At 34.8% G+C, this 20,120-nt stretch overlaps 2 protein-coding genes across 2 annotated transcripts in view; both read right to left on the minus strand.

The window, feature by feature from the left end:
• The window catches only part of LOC128997785 (endoglucanase E-4-like), a 40,590-nt gene extending 36,980 nt beyond the window's left edge, over positions 1–3,610 (minus strand). Inside the window, exon 1 of the mRNA XM_054423473.1 lies at positions 3,333–3,610. The gene's annotated coding sequence lies outside the window, so the exon portion shown is untranslated. The remainder of the gene's footprint in view (positions 1–3,332) is intronic.
• A 7,606-nt stretch (positions 3,611–11,216) lies between these two features.
• LOC128998643 (microprocessor complex subunit DGCR8-like) lies at positions 11,217–19,803 on the minus strand. The gene is made up of 3 exons (XM_054424867.1): positions 19,724–19,803; positions 15,293–15,336; positions 11,217–13,986 (listed from the first exon to the last, which is right to left on the minus strand). The coding sequence occupies exon 3, from the start codon at positions 13,834–13,836 to the stop codon at positions 11,626–11,628; it is 2,211 nt and encodes a 736-aa protein (XP_054280842.1). The 5' UTR covers positions 13,837–13,986; positions 15,293–15,336; positions 19,724–19,803; the 3' UTR covers positions 11,217–11,625.
• Positions 19,804–20,120: the final 317 nt, after the last annotated feature.

The raw sequence follows: 20,120 nt of genomic DNA on the forward strand, positions 1-20,120 counted from the left end.
TTGATCTCGAACATTGTCTTTTCCTGTCACAAGACCTGATAGTGTAGACATCGCAGAATCGTCCAAATACACAATCAAAAGCTCTTTGTGCAATATCCTTTGAGAGCTAGTGTTACCTCCGGGTCCCGCCACCTCCGTGTCCCGCCACCTCCGAATTTCAGAGTGACCCCTATAATCCTCGGTTACTACATGCGTTAAGACTTTCCGTCCTAACCTAACCTAACCTAACCCACGGGTTAAATTTTCATTAAATCTTCCATCCACGGGGCTTTGCAGCCGTGGATGCAATGACAGCTACCAACGCAGGCAATGACGGTATTATAAGGGTCACTCAAGAATTCGGAGGTGGCGGGAGAGATTTGGGTTCGGAGGTGGCGGAACGCGGAGATAGCGGGAGCACACGATTTTAGTAAATCTTAGTAAGTAATTAACGTCAATTCTCAATTCTAGTTTTTATAGGCTCTCATGCTGTGCTGATTCCCCACAACAGCATATATTATGATCAGGTAGGTAGGTATAGTCAATGATACAAGTTAAGCGTACCTGATAATCATTTCTCGTAACGTGTCTTAGGTGGTAAACGGTTGTTACAAACCGTTTGAGACTTACAAACCGTACTTATGTAGCCTACTGTAGTCCATTATTTCACTATAACCATCTCACATTTTCAAAATCTCCCAATGACTCTTCCTGCAACTGTTGAGCAAATACTTATCGGAAAGAATGCGTGAGTGCACAGCGGAAGTCGCCAGATCAACAATTGAATCGGGCGTTATCAGCTGATAAGTTGGCGTTCAGAACATTACAATTTTACTTCTTTTATCTCAATCCTTGAGCTTGAACCTTATGGGTCTGTCACTTTACCACACTATTGCTGTAAAGTAAGTAACCAATGCGGTAAAGTGAATCTTTCCATAAACATTTAATTTAAAAGGGTTGTTTGTTAAAACCCCCCGCGCAGAAAACCTAGATCATAAATATTACGAAATATTACGAAATACGAAATATTACTTAGATCAAATATATTTAAAACAAATAAATATATATATACACATATCCATACATTCATACATATAATATTGATTGAACTTAACTAGCATTTGTTAAAATATTAATCATGCACGTTTAAAATAAATAAATAAATTTAATAAAATCAAAAGAAACATTTTCTTATTCCTAGCATTGAAAATGACGATTCAAAATGAACGTGAGTGAATGTAAACATACATATATAGTTTTGTAAGATAAATTAAAGTAAACAAAGATATCACTCTAAATAGCTCAAAATTAACTGTATATACATGTATTAACTTTAACTGGCAAATAATGCAAAATCACTCGTTACTCGTAGCTTTACGTTAAATAATGTACGGTAGTTGATTGACTAATATAAATGATAGTAAAATATAATAATGGAAAGAAAATAAATAAATATATTATAGGTACCTACATAAACAAAAGAGATATGAATGTTTGAAAATAGTTAAACTTAAGTTAAATGAAAAATTAATTAGTAAAACTACTTGCATTACACCGTTTCCGTGACAGGTCTTGCAGGCGTCAATAATACCATTTTAAGTTACTTTCCATCCCCTAAGAGGGCGGCCCACGAGGAGTCAGACAAAATTCTTAAATAACAGCATATGTCAAGTTTTGTATGAGGTTAAACGTCTTAAGAACACACTGTCATTCTAGTAATAACATTGTGATTAATCCCTTGGTTATTTGTGATATACCAAGTCTCATTACTTTATCAACAAGCAGAAATTGACAAATCTTGATCAATCCCCGTAAATGAACATTTAAATTTAATTGATGAATGTATGGAATCGTACACTATGACAACCTCCCGAGTCCCGAATATGTATATACGTACGGGTGTAAAATAATAATGATATACTTGATCTATTGAACTCTTATATTTGATACGCGCATATAAAAAATGAGCGTTGGAAACCACCATTTAGCAAATCAAAATCTACTCTACCCAATCTAATAAAAATCTGCAAACGCGTACCTACGTTTTAGACGTCCAGGGCGGGCTATTAACTTTGAGAATCCGCCACTGAACCTCAAAAAGTATAAGAAATTTGCATTTTTAGGAAACAGTATTGTAGGCCTACTGTATTGTTGAAAACAATACAAATTAGGGTATAGGAAAGGCACAAGCTAACCCCCACATTATTGTACAATAATTAGGAACGCGTTTTCAATGCCTTATCTCATTGGATTTAGTTGCATGTACCTACTGTATACAGATTAAGCAACCTATGTATTTACAGGTACAGTTCAGTGAAATAGTTTCGAATATATATCACATGGGGCAAACTAACTCCAATCCCGCTTATTGCAAAAATTATATTACCAAAAAAATCTAACAGCTACAGTGATTATAAAATGTAAAAACCAACCATAAAAATCAGATTAGAATAAGTACATTTTGTGAGATGAATTTTATACTTAATAAGTAAACTAATGAAATTCAGGGCCAGTGAATAGAATGTGGTAGTAGGCCTAAGCTATGGATAAATGCAAATCAATCTAGACAAAAATAACACAAAAACCTTGATATATTAAATCCAAAACAATATAATACGCACACTCCACTATTTGCTCGCTATAGAAAAAGTTAGTTAAATTCTATCTGGTGACAAATGGGACGGATTGAAAACAATATTTTATGGACAACTATATCGTCAAGAAACTCTCTCCAAGTTTGTTGTACTTTAGCCTATAATATTATAATAGGATAAGCTAATATGGTTCATTTCAGAGGGACTGTCTTTGTTGAATGAATTAGCGCGTTGAATTTAAAATATCAACGATCATGTTTTCTGAAATCAGACCTTGGTAAATATTAATAAGTTAAACTAAGGTGACAATATGAAGAAAATGTTAAGTAATTTTAATTTATATCCGAATCGCACAATACACAATAAAATGCTTACCATTATGAATTCTACATTTTCTATAAGTCTGAGTGCAGTATATTATTTTTTTAATGTAGTGTGTTATAGAAACTGATAGGCACTTGGAATTAAAATACTGTAATTGGCAAACGAACAAGCAACTAATGTTCAATAATGAAGATACAGTAATCTACAATCCGTTCAGAAACTATGAATCGTGAAGCTTAGAACCATTTACAAAATTACAGTATATTCACATTGGTACGATTGGTAAACATTTTATCAATCATCACTTTAAAATTATAATTTACTATGTAATTAATTTACTCTACACTTATTTTTATAGACTAAATCTACTCTACTCAATCTTGTTTAATCCGTTACTGTATCTGTCCAACCAGGTAAGATAAGAGAATCTATTACCTTGATAATTTCGAAGAAAATCCGGATACTGTCACTTCAATTTGGTGGAGTTAATAAACGCATTTCACTTTAAAAGCGCACTGGCACTTAACAATAAAATACTTTTGAGGGTATATTTTTATTATTCACTCATATTCCATTTAGGTTATCTTATAAATACGCGTGTGGATATAATAATTATACGTTAAACCGGTTGGAATAAGCTGGAGAACACTTTCGTTTACGACCAAAATAGGTTAGCGGTTTGGAGTATCATTTCGTAGGTGTTAGTGCGGCGGTGGACGGCTTTGAACTAAACTGAAATGAAAGTTTTGTTTTTGTTTGAAACTGAAACAGAAGCTGCGAGCGAGAATCACAGACAACCGGACTGGACTGAAGCAAGAAAAATACACTCCAGTCCAGTCCTGAATCAGGTGACATTAGCAGCAGATACCTCTAGCGGCGAATTTTGCAATCGTTAACAGTTGAGGCCGAAGAATTGTTTATTGTTATTGTTATTTAAATGTTTTACATTGTTAGCGATTCTTTAAAATATCCCTCATTTATATCCTATTTTGTCTTATAAGTTATTGTGTACTTAGATGGATATTGTAAATATATTATTGTTAGTATTTATTACAGATTATGATTTTTTATATGTAAATGGCTCTGATGGTTGATGAAATATGTAAATAACTTAGTTGTTTTATTTTATTTACTTGTAAAATAATATGATATAAATGGACTGAAATGAGGGATATTTTAAAGAATGGCTAACAATGTAAAACATTTAAATAACAATAACAAAAAACTGTAAAAATGCTTGGATGGAGTAAACACAAATGTAATTCCAAGTTTACCAAGTATTACAGTATAATAAATCGGAACCATTATTTTAGGTTTCAAAACATTGTATTTTAAAAACTTCAACAACTAATTAATTATGGAACAGACTGTTGGAACTGCATTATATATTAACACACGTGATTGGCCAATGTAAGTTTAAATTGTTATTCTTTATTTTAACAGTATTTTAGATTTGAAAGCTACCTTACTGACTTAATAAAATGTACAACTAAATACAGTATACAGGCAGGGCCTGATTACCCATTAGGCTAGAGCCTAGGGCGCCAGTCAACCAAGTGTTTTAGGGGGGCGCCAGACAGCTAAGACTTAAAGTTGGGACCGGGGGCGTAAAAAATGTTTTATTCCAAAAAAGGATTCACGCAGATAGGGAAGGAGGTGGGGAAGGGTGCGTTCGGCAGATTTTCATAATCATTATATCCATATATAAAGCCCAAAGTACCCATGAACGTTGAGAAAACTACAAGTCAGTTTTCTTTTGTTTTTAAATAAAATGAATATTAGTATAATGCCTTTGGCCATTTTTAATTTTGAATTCAGTATTAGTATTCGTTCTTTGAAATTTTGAAAGTGGTAGCAGAGTGGAGGGGTAGTGGAAGGGAGGAGGGGGCGCGATAAACGTCAGCCTACTGGCAACTAGACTCTTAATCAGGCCCTGTATACAGGATTAACAGCTACCACCATTACCTCAGATAACTATTAGATTTAGAGAGAACTTTAAATGGAGAACTTCAACTACTTATTATCTCATGACATAAAAAAACATGAATTCCACTTTTTTATGGCCACATCATGAAATACCTTGTATTTTATAATTGTTTTACAATGTCAATACAATTTAAACACACTTTTATTCTTGACTTTATTTGCTCTAAGTTAGCGGGTCTCAAACTACAGGTCGGGACCCACTGGTGGGTCGCAGGAGCATTATTGGTGGGTCAGGAGAAGAGACCGAACATAAAATAGAATTTTATCGGGACTCGTAATTTTTCAATACCAAAACTGTCTACTGACTACCAGATTAGTACAAAACGGGTAAGGAGAGGCAGGGCTGTACAGTAAAATATTTTCAGAATATTCACTGTTTATGGTGATTGACTTGTTTAAACTAGGAAATACTACCAATCTTTATGTGTGGATTTGCTACATGACTGTGGCAATTCTTTTACTTATAGGTTGGTAGAGAATTTATATCAATCGGTCTAGTAGTGTCAGTTTAGCTGTTGTAAACTACTTGTCCTAGTGCTCTTACTGGGTTTTGCAAATTTTCGTCATAAGAAATTTATGGTAGTTCTCATACAGGGAGAATAAAAAGTCAAGACCCCCCCTCTAATATTTTTCCAAGTTAATATACAGAGATATTCTTTTGGTGGTCGTGCAATCTTAGCAGGAAGTTTCATTTTATGATTTTGAAATTTTTGAGTGTCCCCCCAAAAGGGAGGATTTGGGGGGCAACTCAAATATTTTGAATGTAAATCCCCTTCAAGTGACACTTCATTTTGAAGTGTTTACAAAAACTTAAACAATGGTAAAAACTAGAGGTTGCTATCTCTTCTCTATCCAAAATGGTAGCCTGTCAAATGTTGTGGAAAATCGATGGTAAAATTGGTTTGTAATGATAATATAGGCTACCATCTTGGATAGAGAAGAGATAGCAACCTCTAGTTTTCACAATTCTTTAAGTTTTTGTACACACTTCAAAATGAGGTGTCACTTGAAGGGGGTTTACATTTAAAATATTTGAGTTCCCCCCCAAATCCTCCCTTTTGGGGGGACACTCAAAAATTTCAAAATCATAAAATGAAACTTCCTGCTAAGATTGCACGACCCCCAAAAAGATATCTCTGTATATTTACTTGGAAAAATATTAGAGGGGGGGGGGTCTTGACTTTTTATTCACCCTGTATAAATATTGTTAGGAATAAAAACCCAAAATCGGTGCAATTGTGAAGCTATGAATATTTGGAACCAATTTTGCTTACAAAAAAGAACAAAATTAATTTAGCTACCATTAAACAATTAACGACGAAATAGAATTCCAGATTTTATGCATTGCTTGAAGCGGAATTTAAAAGACCAAGCTGTAATTTAATTCAAGCGAAGCCACGGGTGAATGATAATAATATAATATACTTTATAAACAAAATATCTATAATATTATTGTTTATATATTGTTTTATTGTTCAAATATATATGTCCCATGTCCTATCACCAACGACATAAAAGAGGGTGACGCTCGAATATTATGAGGGGTGTTGACCTGCAAAGTCCTAAGAAACGTTCAGTGATAATGGTTTTTAGGAATACATTAAGACCTACACGAAATTGCAGGGGATAAATGCAAGAGTCTTCATTTCACTTCAACGTCAACAGTTCTCCATTAATTTCTGCTATCACGAGGACAATCAATAAGGCGCTGGGACAGTCATTAAATATAACTAAAATTCTTTCAAAATCACTGACATGGGTACCTTTAACATGGTTCCAGGGCTAAGCCCTGAAAGTTATCACGAAAATGATGGTATATATAAGCCTACTCAATGAAAGTCTTCATGTATATGTATCAAGTTACGGTGCCATCGGTATAGCGGTGTCTGAGTTTATCACTGCTAATCAAATATACAAAAAAACCAACATCCTCTTTTATACTATAGATACCAATATTTTGTTCTTCTTCGTGATGTTTCAGTGCAGTGGGCTGAAACCCTACTGGCCTGAGGCTGTTTCAGGACTTTGTCCTCTTCAGTCAGTATATTGGGATAAGGAATTGACTATACACTTCTAAAATGCTTAACTTATGAATGAAGGGGTGTATGACAATGGTATCAGGCAGTGGTTAAGAAGAGGTGGTGGTGGGGTGTGGTGTAAGGGAGGCGGGGCTTCGCCCTCGCGGAAAGTCTTATCGCAGGTATAGGAACCAAGGATTATAAGGGTCACTCTGAAATTCGGAGGTCACGGGATGTAACACAGTTTCGAACCATCAAAAAGCTATTGGCTTTTCTCAGGATAGAAACGGCGACCTTTTGATTGTTGGGCGAGGCAAGCACTATAACCACTCTGCTACCCAGCCACATATTATTCCTGTGCTAGTCATTAATAGGATTTCGTGGTAAAGCCTTTTATCAAATTTCTAAATAAATAATAATGAGTCAATAGTTTTCTCACAATATTTTAAGCATATGCATTTATTTTGCCTACATTTAATTTTACAGCTATTTAAAACATTCATTATATTTGTCCTTAGTCCAGTGAAAACTTGATTGTAAGTCAATACAAGCAGCAAGTGCAATACCTACTAATTACAATAAGTATGCTGTTTCATAAAAACTGTAATAAATTCAGAATATAGATCTTTTATTAAATTGCATCATCCCTTTTAATTTTTTAATAGAAGTCCACTAACCACAAGTATGCCAAAAACAATCAACTCAAACAATTTTCTCCCAAAAGCAAATATCTGCTTGAAGGTTGAAATGAGCTTAATTGATCAGCTAACTAACATACCAACTCCTGATGTTTCAGTGGAATAATTTGTCGTACATCATTAACAATGTTTGTAAAAGTGTCATTTGCCAAGTTTTAAATTGCACTTAGTGAAATTCTGAGGATACACCTTTTAGTGGCTTGCATAAATCATTGAATCTAGTCTAATTATTATGAGTGTGATTTTGTCAAATTAATATGGTTACAGTATTCTACTCCTTGGAACATAACATTTGGGCTTGAAAATCATGTATAAACTGTTTTGTTTTTTTTCTGTGTCCTTAGTAACTACTTTTTGTTTATTTGTTATGTAAATTGGAGTACAATTTGAGAAAAACTTAATTTTCTATTGATAACTCACCCCTTAAATTGTATGTACTCAGTTTGTCTATCTATTGCATGCATAAAATGGTAGGCCTTCATTCTTGGAATTAGGATACAGGTTAAATTTGAGCTGCTAATTTTGTTTCGTTAAATTAATGAAATAATTTATAATTTAAACACATTCGTTAAGTCCAAAAATTAGGGGTAAAATTGTGTAACTGGAATGCCCTATAATTAATATTTTAATTGGAAATTTATAAAAGAACATCACATAATGGTCATAGCTTCAATCAGTTACAAAAAAATGTAATTATTTGTAATAAAACACCATATTTTCAAAAATTTTCTAGGGGAGGGCACCTGGATCCCCCTAATGTTTGTTATCCATTGCACCCCCCTGTTCTAAATACTGCGGGCGCCCATGGTCAAATCTAGATTTCCAAACTCCAACATCAGAGACAATGTCACAAAGATAAGAATTCTCTTTTACAACTTTTGCCCAATAACTATTGAAAGAACTGGGAAACACATTTTATAGATAAACTGATCACTCAATGATGAACATTATAGGTCAGCGATGTACATTCTCATACACAAATTATCTATATGACGAAACCCCGAGGTTTGAAAATGAGGAGACAAAGTACACTCTCGCCAAGGAGCCTTGACGGCTAAAGGTGAGTTGCGGCCGGGACACTAATCCATCCAAGAGAGACAGGTGAGTTGCGGCCCGACCAACGTATGAGTTGCGGCCCAAGTATAAACAGGTATACAAAATACAGGAATGTATATGTCTATCAGTTCCTCCACTGCTGTGCTTGGTCAATGTTCTAAATCTATTCTTATGGAGTTTATTATTAGTGAGAAGTCAAAACCGCTCGTTGTTTATGAGGGATTTAAGTTTCAAGGTAAATGAAACGTTTGTACCATTTTTTTCTTGCTGCCTGACAAAACGTAGAAAACATACTCTTTGGCACTGAAATGTGTTGCTAGTGAATGTGCTTCTCTTAATTTTCTGAAAACAGTTTTAAATTTTTGCCAGCACTATAAACTTATGGACAATGACAAACCTATAACAACGTGGAGTGCAAACCGAACTAACACAATTAGATCATGTACGATTATTTGATGTACCATTAAACCAACCATATCCTTGGCCGCAATCAACCTGTTTATACTTGGGCCGCAACTCGTACAAAACTTTTTTCAGTCTGGGACGCAACTAACCAACAGCGGCCTTGACTCAAGGGCTTTGCTGTGCCTACTTCACTCAAGGTGGATCGGTGCTGTTGATGATATCCAGTGATCAATATGGGGTGGAACCGGTTTAAAAAAATGTAATTTTATTTTCATATCCAATATTGTAATAATAGAAAAGTTCTCCAATAAGTTAACCCTCCAGACCCTTCCGCTCGCTCCATGATCGCTAAGCTATTGGTAAATTTATACTATATATATTAAATAATCTAAATATATACTTAAGTTTCCATTTTAAAAAACCAGAACCCTGTCATTGGTCAAAAATCAGTTTATTGGCATTGTTTTATTGTAAAATAGATGTCTTGCAAATATTTTAGTAAATAAAACACTCTGCAATGTATTTCAATTTGTTACTCAGACTATTACTGTGAAATCAGACTTTACGTTATGTTAATTTAGGTTAAATTAAAAAAATAGCTCATTTGAGAATAGTCATTCTGATTCTATCAGTTCATTATTTAAAAAAAACCACATTGAGAAATATGTCTTTCATTTTAACACAATATTAAAATTAAAAACCAATAATACAACAGACATTGAGGCACGAAATTATGAAGAAATTCTTAAATGTGGGTTAAATTAACCACAAGTATGATATAAGCTACTGTACCACTACCCAAGTTGACATCAATAACTGTATTGCAAACACCCATAAGCATAAAAAACAAGGCATTGTTATTTTGTATAAACTTGTACAATATTATTAGTCAAACAAATTAGAATTATATGTGCTTTCACAAGCATTGGACAAATTTAATGTTTTATGGTCATCAAAATACAACTATACAAAACTTTATTTTCATTATATGTATTTACAAAGTTATTTTATAAGATTTCATATATGTTAGTTTTTAAATAAGTTGGCAAGTTTTAAAGAATAGCCCCTGTGTTGTTGGGTAAAATAAGATCCATACTTTCTTGAAAACACTTGAATTTTATTACTTATACTAGCAAAATGTATAATACTTTCATAATTTCATTACAAATCAAATAAAAAGGTCACAGATAAAATTCCTATAAAAAAATAAATGGAATTATTTATTAGTCTCTTGGGTCTATCTGCTGCAGACCACTATTAAGAAAACTAGGATTATGGATAATAAGATTAACTTTAACAATTAAATTTGCTTAAACTAACTATAACAATTAATTATAAACAGAACTATATTATAAGATCATTAAATCTAATATAACTACTATTTAAAACTAGATTTAGAATGAATTTTGGGGGTTTGTCTCTAAAACTGCAAGAGTTTTAAAATAAAAAAAATGTTTCTAATTCTAAATATAGAATAACTCCCCCCCCCCCCCACTGGTAAACTTAAAGCAAACCAATTTTTAGGTCGAAAATTGTTAATGGTGCAGTCAAATTGTTATGAATATTGAGCAAAAACTTTGACCACATCTGTAACACCGGATATAAATATTACTTTTAAATCCCAAGACACCATTTAAAACTACCAGATAAACACCTACTTATACAGGGTGGCTGAAAAGTAACTTACACCCCCCCCCCCCTTAACTTTTCAACCATTTGAGAAATTTTAAATCAGTTTTCGACAACCTTCTTACATATGAGAGGCTACAATAATTCTGGTCAGTTTTGAAAATTTTGCCTTTAGGGGTAGCCGTGGTAGGGGGTAGCTCGAAATTTTCTAATAGCAAGTATAGTCGAGTTTGGTATCATTTTACAGGTCTTGACGAAACATAACAATTAACATAAAGAAAATAGAAATCGGACCATTAGTAACAAAATGGCAGCTAAAAATGATCAAGACAGTGGTTATTAAAAGTAGTTTTGAACTGCCATTTTGTTATTAATGGTCCAATTTCTATTTTATTTATGGTAATTGTTATGTTTTGTCAAGACCTGTAAAATGATACCAAACTCGAATATACTTGTTATTTGAAAATTTTGAGCTACCCCCTACCCCCACGGGCAAAATTTTCAAAATCGAATAGGCCTATAATTTTTGTAATCCCTCATACCTAATAAGTTTGCCGCAAACAGATTTCAAATATATCAAATGGTTGAAAAGATAAGGGGGGGGGGGTGTAAGTTATTTTTCAGCCCCCCTGTGTATGTGTAATGTGGATAAACATTGTAATAAATTACTTTCTGATTTTCTGATTAACAAATAACGTAATTAACAATGTAATTATAGCGATTAACAAAATAACGTAATAAAATGTCAATGAATACCTAAATGAAAATGTCACATATTTTGTTTAACAAAATCTGTCAACTTTAAGAACATGGCCATAATTTTATCTGAGGAGTCAAGTCATAGATAAATAAACCTAAAGCACTACATGTTGGTATTGGTAATGGAGTTCTGTAATGGTGACAAGTCCTTGATAACACATTGTTCCTCACTACTTTTTAACGATCAGTAGATGTTGATGATGAGATGTTGATTTTATTCAGATCTGCCGATGAAAGTGATGGGAGTACGACATTTTCAGGCGGGGTAAATTTTCCTTTTGCTTTCATAGCATCTTTCTTTTCTTTTAGTTTCAACATTTCTGAACGAAGTTTTTCAAGAATGGCAAAGTTTGGTTGATTAAGTGAAGCTTTGCTTTGAAGTCTTGTGATCTCTTGCTCCTCTTGTTTCTTTTCTTTTACACTTTTGATGGACTTGTTCCCATACATTCTGAGGAGAGAGCCCCAGTGCTTGATGTTTGGATGCAAAAGTTGCAAGATAGCTTGTGCTGCACGTTGTTTACCATCTCGTTTATTTTTGCACACAACTGTTGCTTTATGTTCCCCCACTGTCATCGTGTATTCATCTTCTTTATGTTTCTTCGAGTTCATTTCATAGTGACTTTTGACCTCACCCAAACCCAAGTTTCGTGACAGACATGTGAGAAGAATAGCATAGGGAGGAGGTTCTGTAGTCTTGGCACAAAACTCAGCCACTCTCGGATCCTCAACTCTTATTTCATCGAATATAGATACGTCGTTGCTCTGGGATCTCTGAGCAATTCCTGATCGCATTCCAAACTGTCCATCGCGTTCTATCTTATCCTTCATTTCAGGAATGAGAACTTCTAATGCTGCTTTGGCTGCTTCCACTTTAGCTTGTTTCTTACTCGCACCCACTCCAACGCTGTACTGCATGTCGTCAATGAAAACTGTAGCAGAATAGGGTGTGGCAGGATTTTGCAGTTCTTTGAATTGGTATTTAGGATGTTTCTTCAATGCGTGCTGAACGTATTCGTGTAGAATGCAAACATAACTCTTCCCATTAGGATTTATAATCCATTCCCCTTTAGACCTAGAATTGGTACCATCCATATTTTGTGTTGGAAACTTTAATAATTTAGTACCACCTGGTAGGGTAGGCCTTTGTCTTTTCTTTAAATCTTTTGTCATCCTTGCATACTTTCTTCTGTCAGCCCATGATTTAAAAGGCATCGTAGTAGTAGTTTTGAAAATAAAAAGATTTTTGCAATATTCACGGAGATCCAAAGCCTCGAGGGACTGCTTGGCTTCGTTTTCTTCAGAGGTTTCTATTTTAGCCGTGAATAATTGAATTTCTTGAGGCTTATTTTGAGTTTGCTCTATGTTGTTTTCTTTGTCTCCTTTCTCCTCTTTCTGTTTGTTCTCTTCCTCTACTTTGAGGTGTGCTTCTTTCTCTTCTTTTATTTTCTTTTCTTCTTCCAATGCTCTTCTGTACTGCAGGCAGGGAATGGCACTGAGAGGTATTTTATGATTACGTGTACTTCCAGGTCCTAAATAATATGGTCGAGTCATGGTGCACACTCTTGTCTTTTGTTCCAAGTACACTGGCATGCCACTGCTGTGCACTATTTTGATCCAGCCTTCAGGAAGTAAATCAAAATGGTTGTGAGCAATTTCCTCTAATTGAACTTTGCGTTTCAATCTGACTTTGGGTTCTTTCCTTCCAGTATCTTTGAACTTTTCGGGTAATCCTTCTTCAAGCATGGCATCCACATCGTCTATTGTTGGTCCTTCATCTTCTTCTACTGTTTCATAATCACTCGATTCAGAGTGTGATTGAGGGCATGCCTCATCTTCCTGCTCACTTTCTTCAAGATCATCAAGGATATCAAACTCTTGAAGATTTGGGAACATTTCAATTACATTTTCATCAGACAAATCAAGTTCCCGATTTTCATTCAAGTTTCCATCGGTATTTTTATAATCACAACCTGTAGTACCATCTGAAGAATTAGAACAGTGTTTTTCAAAACTTTTGTGACTTTCTGAGTCGTTGTTTTCGTCTGAGGTGTAGGAATAACCTTCTTCACTACTAGGCTTGGATAATTCTTTTGATTTTTCTTTATCACAAATTTCTTCAATTTTGTCTCTTATTGCACTCTTGGGAACAGAAGCAGATCTCCGAGACGAGGAAGATGGGCGAGGTGAGGGAGATGAACCAGACCGCTGAAAGGTCTTTTCAGAGCTACGTCTTGAATGTGGATGTAGGTCTGGAAAGCTACCGTCCGACAAATTATTACTTTTTCGATACTCAGAGTTCCCTTCTCCATTAGAGCTATCAAGTTTTCTTTCAGGGCACGGTGAATAATGTAGCTTTTTTCTAGGAGGAGAACTACGGTGGTCTGACATTTTTGTAAAATCAAAGGATTAATCACTTGATTACAAAATAAGTAAAAACTATACTATTCATACAGACTAAATGGTGCACCGTTATCTTCTCGAAAGTGTAGAAATGTTATCTTTTGATGAACACACGCGCCACCAAGTCACAAGAAGCACCTAGAAGAAAAAAACAGAGTTTTAGAAAAGGGGTAAATGCAGTAAAGGAAATTCAGTGAAACCTCAATAATTCAACTTAAACAGCCAGCCAGGAGGCCGGTTTTAGGAAAAGCCTGGAATGTCGAGAGAACATTAAATTAGTAAATTAGAGTTACCATTAAAGAAGTTTTGTATATGCAAGTAGCGAGTACTTGTATATTATGTGTTTCGTCCCCAATTTGTTGCCACTAGCCAGTAATGTAGGGCCTAATAGTGCAGTTCAGCGTTAAAGCATGATTGGTTACTGTTTCACTGCCCATGTAAAGTTTTTTTTTAATTTTTGAGTAACCTATTGCGGTTGTCCTGTTTCTTATAAAACTGTATTTATTGTCCAAATTTAAGAATTGATCCGCTCTTCTCCTTATTTATTATTGTTTGCTTCAGGGTTGTCAGCAGACTCATAAACAAAGTTCACACATTTCCCCCGGTTTTCCCAGCTAAAAAGTACAAAATTCCCGGCGACTAATATAGGCTACTTATAAGAAAAGCCCAATAAAAGTTGTAAAAACAAATTAAAATAACAGATATTGATAAATAATTAAAAACCCACTTACGTTTATTAGCCCTTAAGGCAAATTAACTCTTAATATTCACTTGACAAACACTGTAACTAAGGTTAAAAATTAACATTAATGAGTTAAAGATTTTGCAGAATCTTGTGCTACTGAGCTAGGCCTTCTGAAGTAGTTTTTAAATGCCGAAAGTTACGATTTTCGCGTTATATATGCCGATAGTTACTTATGATTAACTGTAAACCGGTAAATACCAATAATTAATACTGTACAATTAAAACTTATGTATTTTCCAAAATTAACATAAATGTAATACTTTGAAACAAAATTTGTGATAGAAAATGGTTTTCTTAGGCCTACTGAAGCAGTTTTTCAAGACTTATACTTGTCTGCGCCATAAATTTATGTACAACTAGAGGTGTGTCTTCCTGAAATTTTGGGTCTGGCCAAAATCGAGGTAATATTGTTACCATCTAAGACTGTCGTAGACCATAATCCTCTTCCGAGATCACTGCAAAATCCTGAATATCTTCCTCAGTAACAGAAAAAAAATATACTTTTTTATAACTAGAAATGTGCCTTCCTGAAATTTTCGGTCAAGCCAAAATACCAAAATTTACACACAGCCCCCGGTTTTTCCCTGGTTCAAAAAATCACGCATAATTCCTGGGTTTTTTTCAGGTTAGTGGACACCCTGTGAAAGTAAGCACACTAAATACTCTAATGATAGATGTATAAATGCATAGGCTACTTACTGTGCATCCAGTATGATCCAGTATATATCATCAAATGACCTGTCCTGCAGGAAGAACAGAGATTCCAGAAATGAAACAAAGGTTTATGGGTCATTTTCACAAACAGATAAAATTTAAGTCCCAAAGGTATGATAAAAATTTAAAAGTAGGCCTATTGTTGTACCACCAATGTTTTTTATCTACCCTTACTACCCTTGTTTTTATACTTAACATAAGTTGTTGTACCCAAAACATCAATTCGGTCACTGTCTTAGACCTTAGGCCTGTAGCAATGTGTCTTAAAAACAATGTATTTTTCCTTTCTAAAAGATTTTAATTGTTAAACATGTTTAGATTTAAGCATAATAACGCCATTAAACAAATGAATTTAGTCGTTAAAAGATATTAACAACTTTTATCTTGCAAAGTTTCGCTGTTTCTCACATTTACTGCCGTACAAGAGTGAGAAGTCAAGACTCCCAAAAAATGTCCTGCCAATTACTGTTGGAGATACGTATGGTGGCAGTCTGGTTCAGTAGAAGTTCATGTTGCTTACGTTGCTTGTTTGACGACATTTAATCATTCAACTGTGGGAAAAAAAGGAAAATAGTGGCAAGGTTCTTACAGTACCTTAATTGCTCGTCATTTCGGATGGGTACCGTATTTAATTAGTACTATTCCGAAAACTATTAGGCCCTATAACAGTTTTTATCTCATCAAAATAAAAGTTGAAGTAAAAACATAACCTACAAATTTGGTTGCAATTAGGTAGACCCTGATCACGTAGCGGAACTCGGAAGCTGAAATCGTCAATTCGGATGCACGACCGAATGATTTAATTGAATCCGAATTGAGGATTTATCAAACTTTGAATAGTCGGGAAAATTGATAAACTGATACAGTGATTGTTTTGTAAATTCTAATAATATCTCTTGAATGGAATTTTGCACAACTTTGATTGACATTTTATTGAATTTGTCCAACAAATTAAGCCATCATCTGTCTTTGTACTACCATTAGTTTCAGTTTTAGCCATTTATAGAGTAGGACACCTCTTATCTCTTGAATAAATTATCGGAACCCTTGGGATGCTGAACAATAGATAAACCATTAAGAATGAGACAAAAAATAATAGGGTCACTCAACTGACTTTTGAGGTAAACAAACGCAGTTACAGTTGTCAATGTAACCATGAGATTACAACAATTAGTTGGATATTTAACATTGGGTAATACGTTGTAGTCTATTATTACGTAGAACTTCAGTCAAAGAACATTTCAAAACTGAAAATATTATGACTGTTTATGGAATGTATTTCTATGAAACAGTATTATCAGTAAAAGACAGATTTGATGAATTACAACTTATTGGAGACTACCACAATTACTTTACTAGAAATCGAGAGAATCTGGCCACTAGCTCTCATACTCTGCAACTTTTCACGAAAACACCTAAGTATGCCGGTTCAAAATTTTATAATAAACTTCCTAAAGAAATCAAATTGGAAACCTCAAAAAATAAATTTAAATCAAAATTGAAAAAGTTTCTTATCAACAAGGCTATGTACTCCTTTGAAGAGTTTTAGTTCCATAAGTTATATTGCTTTATTTCATAAGTTGAAACTTTTGGTTTTAAAATAATTTTATCTATTATTTTAATTTTGATATTTTCATGTTTAAACTTTTATATTGCACTGCTTGTTTTACTTTATTTGAGCTGAAAGAATGTTCATATGGATGGTATGTTGTTACGCCATGCTTGATAGTTATGAGTATTTTAGTTAAGTTAGATTTGTTAAATTACTCTTGACGCCATTCCTGTATCTATGTATTGTACTTTAATGAATAAAGTTATATGAAATGAAATGAAATGAAATTATAGGTTATCGTCTCCCACGATCGCGGCAAAAATTCTGACTACCTTTCTCCAGTGGCCGTGAAGACATCATCATCGTGTATTGGGTATAGGCCCTATACTGGAATTGAGTTTTACTGCTTGCCAATGCCAAGCCTTTTTGCATTGCACCAAAGGGGTGATGATGATAAAGTTTTTATCAGAAAAAAGCTACTAATGTAGCAAAGTTTGGCATTACGAAGTAGCTGTTTGACTTGGCTAGAGTTTTAGAGTCGCGATAAGCAACTAATCCAAGGATCTCATTAGAAACCAAAAGGACTGGATATTTTTGCTTACTCTACGGGTCACAATCAGGGCATATATTCATTGAGGTTCAAAATTGTGCAATCTTAAGAATTTTCCGTGGATCACTGACCGACTCCAGAGCGTGTCTCGAATCCCATGGTGCTGAATGAACATTGGTTAACAATTTGGTTACCATTCACTTTCCCCAACAAACTTAATACGTCCTATAAGAAGTTTTTAAACTGTTCCTAGGGACCAACACTAAGTTACAACTTTCGCAAATGACTTTTTTGTCGCCGAGGCTTCCTGTAGATTACTACACATTATTACACCCCCAGATTACTAGACACCATACATAGATTACTAGACACCAAGCCCACTTTACTAGACACCAAGCCCAATTTACTAGACACTATACCTACCTAGATTACTAGACACCAATCCCAATTTACTAGTCACTATACCTAGATTACTAGACATCACACCCAGATTACTAGACACCTCGCCCAGATTACGGTTAGGTTAGGTTAATCTAGGTAATGGTGTCTAGTAATCTGGGTGTGGTGTCTTGTAATCTTGGTGAGGTGTCTAGTGTAGGAAACTGTCCTGTCACGATGATCAAGCGAGTTTTTCAGGGGTGGTGTCTAGTAATCTAGGTGTGGTGTCTACAGGAAGTTTCGGCGACAAAAAAGTCATTTAAGAAAGTTGTAGTCTTGGTGTCTAAGAACAGTTTAAAGACGTCTTATAGAACATTTTAGGACAGTTGGGGAAAGTGAATACTTACCTTTTGTTTGATTTCTGACAAGGGTGCCTATAGTACCTAGGCTAATTAAGGTCATGATGTGAAATAGAAGGGACTGGAAGTTGCCTATTGAGAATTATTTAAATTTCAGAGCCACTAACAATAATGAGGTCTAATAAGGTTTTGGCCTCGGCGGTGTTATGTGTTGAGTCCAGTGGGAGTAGGGCTATGTAGGCCTAAAGTCATGGGAGTAACTTAGAGGGAGTAAGCCTACTGTCATATTGCAAGATACAACATGTTTCTCAACTGCCATCAATCTTAACGATCCAGTTTAAGTTACAGTTGAAGTCACCCATAATCAAGACATAACTGGCAATTATTTGATATATCTACAATGCGATATCGTGTAATTTTTAGATGTCTACTTACAGTATTCTTCACGCTGAATCCAAAAATGCAATAAGTTTTTGTCAGAGAGATTCCTAAGTGGCCGTACAGTTAAATAACTAATATTAAGCTTCAGTTTTGTTGGGTTATTCACCTATTTGTGGTTTGGACGAGTCCAAGTTCTGGTGGCGACTAACACTAAAAGGGGTGGAAGGTTTATGGAGTGGAAACATTTGTCAGTTGTTTACTTTCGATACTAAACAGACAAAACCACACACGACGCCATGAGAGTAAAATCAGAGTTACAATATGCCTAAATAAGAGCTGATTATTTGGTTTCAAAACGAATTTATTTCATTCCGCATTAAGTCGAGTATAAAAAGCTGTTTGCTCTCCTCCTCACTCAGTCCACAGTCGGACCCGTCCAGACCACGCCATATTACCATCAGTATAGCTCAATGAACCTTAGATTCGTAATTTTAACCTTCGTTTTACGGCCACTTATGAATCTCTCCGACAAAAAAACTGATTTTTGGATTCAGCGTGAAAAATACTGTAAGTAGACATCTAAAAATTACACGATATCACATTGTAGATATAGGCTAACTTATCAAATATTTGACACAAAACTAAGTTATAGCCTTAAAGCATGAGGCACAACAGGTTTTCAAAGTCTGACAGATGCCAGATGCCCAAAGCCATGAGGGCGATAACAGATAGGCTAGGCCTACCCAAGATAATGACATCTAACTTAGGTCACACAAACCAGTTTCTAAAAAAATTAATTCAGGTTTTGCCGTGTAAGCTTATTCACACGGAGATAATTGCAACTGTCTGGTCTCTAGTCCTTCCCTTAACTTCCGGTCTTGCCCAAAGGAACATTTCTGAAAAAAGATGCAGTCCAACAAATCCGGATGAAATACTCTCCCCACCTAAGTGGCGTCCCTATCTCAACGATTGATAATCCCATGTTTCAGAATGCGTGGATTTCGAAATTTTACACCCTAAGAATCGCTCTGAGCTCGTCAACGTGCTAAGTGGGGGTAGCCTACAGTTTCTTAACTGGGCTACGCTAATATTGATTGAAACTATCGATTCGATTAGTAGTGGATGCTTAACAGCCTAGGCCTAGTGTGACTGAGGCTTAGGATAGGATAACCTAGTTTTTATTTCAAGTTACATACCTATGACTCCTAGTCGTGGTCTTTTCTTAAAATTATTGAATGATTGAATTAGTTCTCGTACTTCCAATTCCAACCTTAAGTCCTTCCTACTTCCTAGTAGAACGATTAACGAATCATCCAGCAGATTCTCAAAATCACAATACCGGTAAAGTAAGTAGAAGAAGAAGAAAGGGATGAGCATCGATACTCGATAGTTAATGCTCTCGAAACATCGATGTTTTTAAATCGATGGTAGGTTACCGTTGTTTTCGACAAACAAAAAGTATTTTTTGGCCGAGTATTAAAATATCGATGTTGATGTTATCAATAACTAAATTTGTAAATTAAGTAAAAAATGTAAAATGTGATGTGGAAAGCGAAAAGGGACCTCTTGTCGGCGATGCAAAATTTTCAGTAC

Source organism: Macrosteles quadrilineatus, unplaced genomic scaffold (genome assembly GCF_028750875.1).
Source record: "Macrosteles quadrilineatus isolate MER2022 unplaced genomic scaffold, UCM_ALF_1.0 Scaffold_7__1_contigs__length_78375512, whole genome shotgun sequence".
Classification (NCBI taxonomy): Eukaryota; Metazoa; Arthropoda; class Insecta; order Hemiptera; family Cicadellidae; genus Macrosteles; species Macrosteles quadrilineatus.

What these genes read in the sequence shown, in the direction of transcription:
- LOC128998643 (XM_054424867.1), bottom strand. Translation starts at nt 13,836, where the DNA reads ATGTCAGACCACCGTAGTTCTCCTCCTAGAAAAAAGCTACATTATTCA.